Source organism: Grammomys surdaster, unplaced genomic scaffold (genome assembly GCF_004785775.1).
Source record: "Grammomys surdaster isolate TR1022 unplaced genomic scaffold, NIH_TR_1.0 190, whole genome shotgun sequence".
NCBI lineage: Eukaryota > Metazoa > Chordata > Mammalia > Rodentia > Muridae > Grammomys > Grammomys surdaster.
In genome coordinates, this window is record NW_021604635.1 from 2,365,379 (window position 1) to 2,376,282 (window position 10,904).

Sequence of the window (10,904 nt, forward strand, 5' to 3'; positions counted from 1 at the left end):
AGAAGAGGAGAGAGCCAGTGCAATGGCTCCATGTCTCGGGGTAAAGGCAGTTATTGCTGCCTGATGATCTGAGTTTGATTCCTGAGACCTAAACAGTAGAAAGAGAAACAGAGTCCCATAGGTCGTTCTCAGACCCCCCCACATTCATAGTCCTCCTCCTCCTTCTCTTCTCTCTCTCTCTCTCTCTTTCTCTCTCTCCCTTTCTCCTTTTAGAAGTATGTCTTCTGTCTTTTTAGGGATATTGTCAATAGAGTCATATATAATTAATGAGACATTCACAAAAGTCTGTTTAAAGTCGGTGAGTAAGAGTGCAGCTGTACAGAACGAGGACCTGCATTAGAACCTCTAGCAGCCATCTTAAACCCTGAGCATGGCCGTGAGCACCTAGACCTGCAGCTTCAGGGTTGGTGAGAAAGACAGGCAGATGTTCGGTGCTTGCTGGCCAGCTGATTCACTTCAGACCTGACTCAGGAGAATAAGGCGAGAGCAAGAGGAAGACACTTCACATCTTCCTCTAGCCTGTGTACGTGTACACACGGGTGCACACACAAACACACACATTTGCACCATGTGTATAACAGCACACACCATGCACACACAAAGTCACTTTTAGCATTGGTTCGAGTTTACATACTGACTCTGATCTCTGTAATAATCAGCTAATTAGCTCATTATTTTGTCTTTGCATAGATATAAGCATACAGTTAAGCTCCGCCCAGTCTCGTTGTATTCTTCTAGAGAAGCAATTGGAATATACAAAGAGAATGGTTCTCAATGTAGAACGAGAAAAGACTATGATCCTAGAACAGCAGGTAAGGATGTTTTTCTTTAAGGAATGGTAATATAATTTACTATGCTTTGAAGAATATAATATGGGAAAAATTTCATATTGTAACCATAGTAGAATATGTCTATGATAAGCGTATGTCTAGGAGATTGTCACCTACAGCAGTGGTGGACTGCTGTTTAGGCCAACACTTTTGCAATGAAACAAGAAAGACTTAACAGATAATCTACGAAGCAGCGTAAGAAAGAAGTGAGAGGTGGAGGAGGGGCAAGGGAGGGAGGAGAAGGCAGACAGGCCTAACAAGGCATTTTGCAGCCACCATTTCAGATTCTGCAGATTTAAATCACAAAAGTTCCTTCTGACACTGTGGCTTATTTCTTCTGAAGGTATTTGTGACTTTGTAGCATAGTTGAGACAATTCTTCTGACAACTGCCCTTCTGGTTCAGGAAGTCAGTTTAAGGCCAACATCAAGCAAAACGCCTGGGAAATATTAGGCTTTGTGAAGTTGAATAAGAAAGTAAACAACCCAGGTCAAACCCTGTTCCAGGTAGGAGCAACCTAGAAAATGTTATACACTAAAACCTAAAACTAATTACAGTGGTTCTGGATTCCCAGTGTTCTTAGGGACCTCAGATTTTTCACAACCCTTTCTCCAACACATTGAGAAACTTTCAATCCAAACCAACCAGGCAGAAGATGGAACTCCTGAGTGGGATCAGCATCCATAGGACACATAGACACGCCCATCAATTAGTCTGAGTAAGGTGTGGGTCTGACAGACCTCAGCTTGACAGCTCTGTGCTCGCTGTAGTCAGGAACGGGGGTGGTGCAGCTAGAACACTGATAACCACTGAGCTGAGACGCTCCAGCCCTCTCTGGACAACATAAATAGACTATCTCAGAAAGAAAGAGAGAGAGGCTGAGGAGGAAGAGGAAATTTTCAGTCACATATTAGAAACCATAATGTGGTCAAGCCAATTTGAGAAGGAATAAAATACCTAAGAATGAAATTTAGAACTAGTAGATCTGCTTGATGGTCAGCAGACAGAATTCAAGAAATGGACATGTGGCCCCCAGACCAATCAAGGGACAGTATTACAGTACATTCAGAAAACAGGAAGAGGTAGCACATCAGAGTGAGAACGCTCTATATGGATGTATAACTGGAGCTGAAAACGTGGAGAGGACAGTGATGTCAACCTCACACTAAAGACACTGTAGTAGCTGAGCAGTTTTCAAGCGTGATTAAAAATTAAAACCATACCACACAGTATAAAGTGAAAAGGTTGTCAGATGTGGTGACATAGGTGTTCAACCCTGGTGCTCTGGAGGCTAAGGCAGGGGAATCTTTATGAGATCCTGGGTAGCCTGGTCTACAGAACGAGTTCCAAAACTACATGGAGAGACCATGTCTCAAAACATAAATAAGTAAATAGTAAGTAAGTGAGTGCTTAGTGTTTACTTCTGTTGAACCACTGGTGGTTGCTTTGGGCCTGTGGTGTCCTATCAGGGTCATACAGGAAATGAAGACACTCCCCATACCGTCAGGAAGCAGGAGCAGTGAAGTGGAGGCTAAGGCCATGGTCCTATGACAGTGTCTCCCACTGGCCCCACCTCCTAATTCCCGAGGGTGGGACTGTTGTCATAGTTTCCTTCTCAAGCATACTCCCAGCTAACGTAAAGGCTGACTTCGTGTTGGTTTTTATGTCCTGTGTGCTGGGTTTCTCTGTCTAAGTGGACATAAAGGACTTGAGTTTGTACCTGTCAAGTATATTATTTCATGTTTTGGGTTTTTTGTTTGTTTGTTTGTTTTTGTTTTGTTTTTTGTTTTTGTTTTTTGAGACAGGGTCTCTCTGTGTAGCCCTGGCTGTCCTGGAACTCACTCTGTAGACCAGGCTGGCCTCGAACTCAGAAATCCTCCTGCCTCTGCCTCCCAAGTGCTGGGATTAAAGGCGTGCGCCACCACCACCCAGCATGTTTTGGGTTTGTAATACATCACTCCATGCTTTATTGGCTTTTAGGACTTTGGCTGTGAGGTTTGATGTTATTCTGATGTGTTTGTCTTTGTTGCCTTTTTTTCTTGCTGCTTGAAATATCATTTCTTCTGTAGTTCTGGTCTTTTAATTGTAATATGGACAGGCTCTTCTTTGGGGATGCCAGTTTGGATTCCTAAGTGCGCCTTTTATTTTGAAGTTAGGGAGAAAATAATATCAATGCTGCACAAAGGGACACATGAAAAATGAACATGAAATTGGGCAATGTGATTTCTTTTTGAAAAATAGTTCTTACTCTAGAACCAGAACTGGACTAGCCAGTAGCCCCTTTGGCCAGCACACATGAATTTTATCCCTGCCATAGGTGGTGATGGCGACTCATCCCACTGCGGGAGCTTGACTTCACAGTCTGATGGGGTAGGCTCACTGGCAGAAATGAGAAGGAAGCTTCAGGAAACATAGGCCCTTGTTGAGCTAACTACAGGAGGAAATCCTTTCTCACATTGGATATCCATTTCTTGCCCTAGATAGTGAGGAATATTTTGTCATGACTCTGACTGTATACTTTTCCATTTCTAGTACAGTATGCCTGACCAAAGCAAGTAAAGCAAAGGCGGGGTTTATTTGGGCTCACAGTTTCACAGTGTGACAGTCTGACAAGGCAGTAAAGGCTTGGCCGCAGGACTGTGAGGCAGCGGCTTACATTGTATGTTCTTCATCAGGAAGCAGAGAGGGACCAGTGCTCTGCATCTTTCTCCTTTTTATTCGCTAGGACCCCAGCCAATGGATGATGCCACCTATATTCAGGATAGGCCTTCCCTCCTGATTTAAGTGTATCTGGCAACAATCCTCATATAAATGTGTTTCCATGGTGATGTCAAGTCCAATCAAGTTGACAATGAAGACTGGCTACCACAGTTACATTCCTTATAGGCTTGATAGCTGTGCAGATGAGCTTTGACTCATAGCTTTGGAGTTCATGCATCCTAAGTCTCATCTGCATCTCTGTAAGTTCCTACAATCTGTTAACAGTCCAAACACAGTTCCAAGTCTCTCCTGTAAGATCCCAAAGGTTTATATACGTCCAGCATACAGTGATACAGAGCACACATCGCCCTTAGAAAAGAGCGGGGTGGGGCCGGGCCATGGCAAGGGGAGAGCAGAGCAGAGCAGAGCAGGGCAAGGCTGAAGTCAGCAGGGCCGACAGCAGCCTTGGGCTGCATGCCTGACCGCTGGGGCAGCCTGAGGACAGGCCACGCCAGCTCCAATGATGTTGACATGGTCCCAGCCGTGTGGACTTCACCTTGTTAGCCTCCCTGCGGGGACTTGGAACCTGTCACTCATTGCTTAGTTTCCTTGACTTTAACACGTGTTGCTCTGTCATTTATGTGAAACCAAGACCGTGTGGATGACAATTACACAGTTCTTCTGTCAGCCCAAGTTGTAGTCCAACCTCAAGGAGCACAGTCCCAGTGAGCTCTGTGTACGTATACAGTTCTGTTCAAGCAGTGAGCCCTTCTAATGGCTTCCCAGGTCAACCTCCCTGTTCAAATGAACTTGCGTTGTCTTGCACGGCTCAGGTCTGACGCTCATAGCACCTTTCCTTGACATTGCTAGTATCTGTCCACCCCATCTTGGCAGCAGCATCGAGTGTTGACTACACTGCCCATTTTCATATCTTTCTGGCTGACTTTTTGCTCTTTCTCAAAGCACTGAACAATAGCCATGACATACTGTGAATACAACCCAAGTCCTACAGGAATAGCCAGTGTTCTTAACTGCTAAGCTGGTCTTTCCTTGTGAATTCAGCCTCATGGCAGCCCTCAGGACATGTGCAGTGTGAGCCCAGAGTCATCACCAGACTGTAGTGCTGACGCCTCTAACTCACTTCCTGTTATCAAGTCCTGGTCCTCTTTGGAATTCCACGAACTGGGGCACCACCGTATCATCTGTTTCCTCACTTTCTTGCCTTCTGAACCTCCCCAAAATGGCCACTAAGCCCTGATTATCGGATTCCAGGATTCTGAGTCACAGCACCAAACGCTTTCACATTCTTCCCATAAACCATTTCCAGACACTAAGAACCTGTGTAGTCAGGTGAATCACTGCAGCACCCCACTCCCCAGGACAAACACCCACACAAGCACCCGGACGCACACGTGACTGTACAGACCATCATGGTAGGATAAGAAACACTGAATATAAGTTTTTCCCACCAAATATGATGAAATGTGTTGAAAATAAGAGCCGACTATTTCTGCCTCTTCTTCCTTAAAAAACTTTTATATGAATATATTAATTACCCTGCCACGCACATACCCACTAAAACCTCTGTTTACACAGTCCTCCTACATTCTTGGATTAAAGTCACTCACCCCTTCCTCCTTCATTTCCTGGGCACTGATTTTTCTCTGACTAGACAATTGCAAAAGACTGTGAGGTTGGACCGCAGCCAATGGGCAAAAGACACAGTCGCCTTCTGAATTAGAATAAAAACCAAGTGCAGCTCCTGTCCGGTGCTTGTTTTTCTGCTTGGTGAGCAGCACACCTTTGAAGACTAATGTTTGCCTTGTCAGACACTTCAGGAATGGTTTCTTTCTTTTCAACCCCAAACTTATTTCTAACAGAAGCCAGAATGGGAGGCTGCTGGTCACATTGAATCCACAGTCAGGAAGCTCTGCTTCCTTCTCCTTGTTATTCAGTTTGGGACCCCCACCCATCGGAATAATAAGAGGGTCTTCTCTCCTCTCTAAACCTCTCTGCAAACATCCTCACAGGGACACAGTCTCTGTGGCAATCTTGCATCCAGTCAAGTTGGCAAGGAGGATTAGCTATTAGCTTTTATCTCAGGTGCTTTGGCCTGAGGGAGCCTGAGATCCAGTCTGAGTTCCTGTCCTGTCATTCCTGAGTGTGTGTGCTTGCACGCTGCCTTTATTGAAGTGTGCGGATTTCCTCTGCCTTTTCTTCCCCTCCTAATATTCTTATTCTGCTGGACTGTGTGTCTGGTGCTCTCCCTGTGGTTTTAGTTCTACTAATTGGATTTTGTATTTCTAGCGTTTCTTCCATTTTCCTCCCCTAAATCTCCGTTTCTTCTCTGATTTTCTTATTCCTACTGTCTCACCCACGTCTGATTAATAGCCTTTCTTTGCCTTTCTGCTTTGTGTTCTTTGAAGTCACTGCGCATTTTCTCTTGGTAACCGCAGGCTTTGTTTGATGCTCTGTTCAGGGTTTCATTTACTGAGACTTGTTAGTTGATCTTTGGAGGTGCTGAATTCCCCTTTTTATGCTTCTTGTGGTTTACATATCTGTCGGTATGGGATGTCTTCTGGTTTTAGTTGGGGATCTTAGCGAGCAGCCTTAGGGATTTAATTCTCAGTCACACTGAGAGGAAAAAACAGCACCGCTGAACGAGAAATAAAAACACACCTCAGACTGAGTAATGACACGGAATTGAAAATGGTAAGAAAATGACCCATAGGATGCTAGGAAGTTAACATGTGTTTAGGTGAAAATTCAAACAGGTGCACAATAGAAGCAAGCAGACCCTGAAATCTGCGAGCTATCTGGTCCCCATGCTCTCTCACCCTGCTCCACATGGACTGCTGTGAGAGAGACGTGCAGATGTGCCACACTCTGCTGGGACTCAGAGCTCGCTCTTGCTGGCCTGCAGTACTTGGTGTCAGGGTTTAGCAGCAGAAGAGTACCTCAGTGTCTGAGTTGATGAAGGAGGGCGTAGGCCCCGCACCTGGTTCTTACACAGGGTACATCGGTGGCTCCAGAGGTCTGGTACCCACTGCCCTCAAGCTCAGGCCTGCCGGTTGTCCACAGTTATCCTCAGTCAGCGGAGTCTGTTCTCATCCTCAGGAAGTGGAGCTCCACCCACCACATCCTTTCCTGCCAGAGCCCAGCTTTCTGCAGCTTGGACTCCTAACATCTTAAATCCAAATCCTCCTCCTTCACCGTGCTCTTCCCCTCACTGAGCTGTCACGGTGCTCCCTCCCTGCCCTAAGTGACCTTGTTTTTTAGATCCCACAACAGCTCAGTCTAAAACAGAAGACTGATTCCCCTGTGGTAGAGATGCCCCAGCGCTCTAAAATGGGGAATGACAGAGGACTTCCTTGATGCTGACCTGTCACACAAGAGGAATCGCCATCAAAGAGATTCCCCGAATGGATTGGTAGCTTTCAAGAGTCTCCCTCCCCTTGCTTGAAAGCCACAGCTGAAGCCCTGTGGTCCCCGGATGTGCCCCCAGGCCCTTGTTTGCACTCCTCCCCTGTCCTGCCACCTCCACTGGGACTTGCTCTCTTTGGAGTAGTCTCTTCTCTGTTGTCTGAGTCGTCCCAGGGCACTCAGTGCAGTTTCTAATCTACCTCCTGCCAAGAGGTTTCCTTTCATTCTTTGAACTATTATTTTTGTAGCTGAAGTTATCAAATCTCTACTTTTTGACTGCATCTGACAGAGTTTGGTCATGTTTATTTTCATTTCATTCACTTAAAAATAATTTCAGACCTTACTAGTAGCTTCTTCGTCTGCATGCATGCTTGTGTGTGTGGTGCACAGAATTCAATCCTGGGCATCACACATGCCAGGTAAGTGCTTTACTGCTGAGTTACTCCTGCCACTCACTTATTTTTACTTGTTTCTTTATTCTGGGGCAAGGTCACACTCTAGTGCCAGGGTGGGTTTGAACCCACAGTCCTCCCCTCTCAGTCTCCCAGCTGACTTGTGTTTCTGGCTGACTCACAACACCCAGCTCTAGTGCTATCTTTTTAAATATTACTGTCTCTTCTTCCTCCAGACATAGGTACTATAATTTGCCACTGTCTGCCATGAATTGGTATTAAAGTATGAAAGATCCTTCCTACTGTGTGCCTCTAGTTTGTACTACAGCTTCCTACTGTGTGCCTCTAGTTTGTACTACAGCTTCCTACTGTGTGCCTCCAGTTTGTACTACAGCTTTCCTTTTATTTTTACATGTTATAAAAACAACCCATAATTCATTATTGGTTCTTGTAAATCATTGATTATCCTTTAAGGGAGCTTACAAAGGGAAGTATATACTTATTACATCTCCAGTGCTTTTCACTTCTTTGCATAGATTTTCTTTCAGTCTGAAGAAAAAAATAATAACGCCAAAAAGTCTCATAGCATTTATTTACCTGGAGAACCCTTTATTTCATCCATATTGTGAGTGATGGTTTTGCTAGATATGGAATTCTAGCCTATGGATTTTATACTTTTGTCAGTTGTGTATGTGTGTGTGTAGAGGTGCGTGTGTGTGATGTCGGGGCACGTGAAGGCACACATTTCAGAAGTCTGTTCTCTCCTGCTTTGCTTTGAGGCCGGGTCTGCCTCATTGTCTGTGCAGCTGAACTGCGTATTCCGTGCTGGCTGGCCCGTGAGTTTCCATACAGTCTCTTGCTTCTGCTTACAGACGCACGCCACCGTCCTCGGCTTCTTTTGTGGTTCCAGGATTGAGCAGCAAGCCCCTACCCTCTGAGCGGTCTCTCTTGCCCTGTGTATGGATTATTGTTACTTTGTTGTTTTTGTTTGTTTTGAGATGAGTCTCTAGAGTGCAGGCTAGCTTGACCTCGCTGTACTGCCTAGGTTGGCCTCTGGCTCAGGATGATCCTCCTGCCTCAGCATTTTGTGTGCTATGATCACAGGAGTGTATCACAAGGTCCAACCTTAAATTTTCAGCACTTTAAAGATATTGTGTGAGTTACCTTCAGCTTTCCTGTGTCTATGGCCATGCTTACTTCCGTTTCTCTGTCTGTGGTACGTTTCTGTTTCTCAGGATGCTGGTAAGATTTCCTCTTTATTACTGGTTTTTAGGAGTCTGATACTTGATACACTGTTTACCGCTCTATGGGTGGGGGCCTGGGGGATGGAGCCAGTTCACTGGTCCTCAACCTGTGGTCTGTGATTACTAGAGTCACATATCAGATATCCTGTATATCAGATATTTACATTATGATTCGTAAAAGCAGAAGATTACAGTTGTGAAGTAGCAACGACATTTTATGTTTGGGGGTTACCAGAACATGAGGGACTATATTAAGGCTTTAAAAAGGTTGAGAACTGCAACAAATGAAGGCAACTAAAGTCGCATGCAGGAGCCAGCTCTATTCAGAGCATCAGAGGACTTACACTCCGAGGCTTATGCAAGGTCACTTGAGTAAAGTTCTCATGAGTTCAAGCTGTGTCTATAATCCCAAGGACAAGCAAAAACCTATTTCCATAGAGGCACATGAAGGACGGTTTAAACATTTAACTGAATTAACAGCAGCAAGCAGTATGGAGTAGGCTCGCTCCTGCCCGCTGCACCTGGGAGGAGCACTAAAACAACACAAGAACACTTCCATGCTTTGAAGAAACTGAGGTCACAAGACTCTTGTTCTCTTGGAGTTTTCTCACAAGCACCCAGAATTCTCTTCCCAGTACTCCATTCCTGGACACTGTTAATCTATTTTACATTACATTTGGACCATTTTTAGCCTTTATTCTTCCAGCCGGCATTCTGTCTTACTCCCATCTCTTCTTTGAGATGCCAAGACTGGGAAGTGGTCTCCAAAGCCACTCTCTTCCTGCATGCTTTTCCGTTTGCCTTACTTAGTGGCTTTCCCATTCAGAGCCGTTTTATGTTCACCGGAAAGCGTGTACTGGTCTCCCTCCCCCCTCGTCAGCCGTCCTCATGATGTTGTGATAAACAGTCCTGTAAAACAGTGTACGTGTGTGTGCATGGGTGACGTTCATCATGTTTTCTTTCCTTGCTGTTCTTCTCTGTTGAGTCAGGGAACCTGGGGCAGTGATCAGCTTGGTCACCTATGAATCACACACACCTCATGTCTTTACTGTAAGCTTTGTGGTGATATTTTCCCTAATGCCAGTGTTGTAGAAAGACACAAAGAGGAATTTATTCTGCCAGTGCTAAGTCAGCAACATGTCCATCACCTCTTACAGTGGCTCCTTAAAAGGATTTGATTTTCTTGTTTTCTGCTCAAAAGTACCTAATATATATACATGTGTGTACATGCTTCTAGCAGCCGATTTATGTCATGTTTTGATTTCTCAGAAATTATGTTATTCTTGATCCACTGGCATCACTTGCCAAATTTAGAATTTGGTTTTTTTTCTTCTCCAGGCCCAGCTTCAAAAGGAAAAAGAACAAGATCAGATGAAGCTTCACGCTAAGCTTGAAAAGCTCCATGTCTTAGAAAAAGAGTGCTTGAGACTGACGGCGACTCAGCAGACTGCGGAGGTAAGTCTCTGCTTGTCTCTGCAGCTACGGTGCCAGGAGCGAAGCAAAGCTGCCATTGTATGTGAACCAAGAGTCAAAGATGAGGGCAGCTCACGTCCAACTCAGTAATCCGGGTAAATCCCGCCCATGGAGACAGTGTATTCTGTCAGGGCATGAGTGAGCTTGCCTTCCGATACCAAAGGATGAGTTTGGCTTCTAAGATGATGGAACATTTCTATTCAGCAGGCATATGACCCAAAGTATAGTAGAAGGTAGCCTTTCCTGCATATGGTTACACCTATCCTACGTCCCTTTCCTCCTCCCCCAAGACCTTCTCATTTCACAGAATTGTTCCAGGAGCTCTTCTCCTCTTTGTAGGCCCTCTTATGGCCCAATACCCAGAAGTCTCTCCCTTTGACACTTCTGTCATGGTCCCTGTTCTGAACCACACAAACATAATATATGGGCATAAGTTATAGAGTATGCATGTATGTATAAAGTATAGAGTGTGCATGTGTAAGGTATAGAGTATGTGCGTGTATGACGTATAGAGTGTGTGCATGTGTAAGGTATACAGTGCGTGTGTATAAAGAATAGAGTGTGCATGTGTAAGGTATAGAATGTGTGCATGTGTAAGGTATGGCATGTGTGCATGGGTAAGATATAGAGTACACGAGTGTATTAAGTATAGAGTGTGCATGTGTGTAAGGTGTAGTGTGTGCATGTATAAGGTATACAGTGTGTGTGTGTATATCGTATAGAGTGTACATGTGTAAGGTATAGGGTGTGTGTGTGTGTAAGGTATACAGTGCGTGTGTATATAGTATAGAGTGTGTGCATGTGTAAGGTATACAGTGTGCGTGTGTATATAGTGTAGAGTGT

The 10,904-nt window shown here is 44.8% G+C and overlaps 1 protein-coding gene across 1 annotated transcript in view; it reads left to right on the forward strand.

The window, feature by feature from the left end:
* The window catches only part of Cep57l1 (centrosomal protein 57 like 1), a 62,776-nt gene that overhangs the window by 39,556 nt on the left and 12,316 nt on the right, over nt 1-10,904 (forward strand). Inside the window, 2 exon segments of the mRNA XM_028769008.1 lie at nt 691-812; nt 9,927-10,043. Of these exon segments, the coding sequence (XP_028624841.1) occupies nt 691-812; nt 9,927-10,043 (239 nt within the window).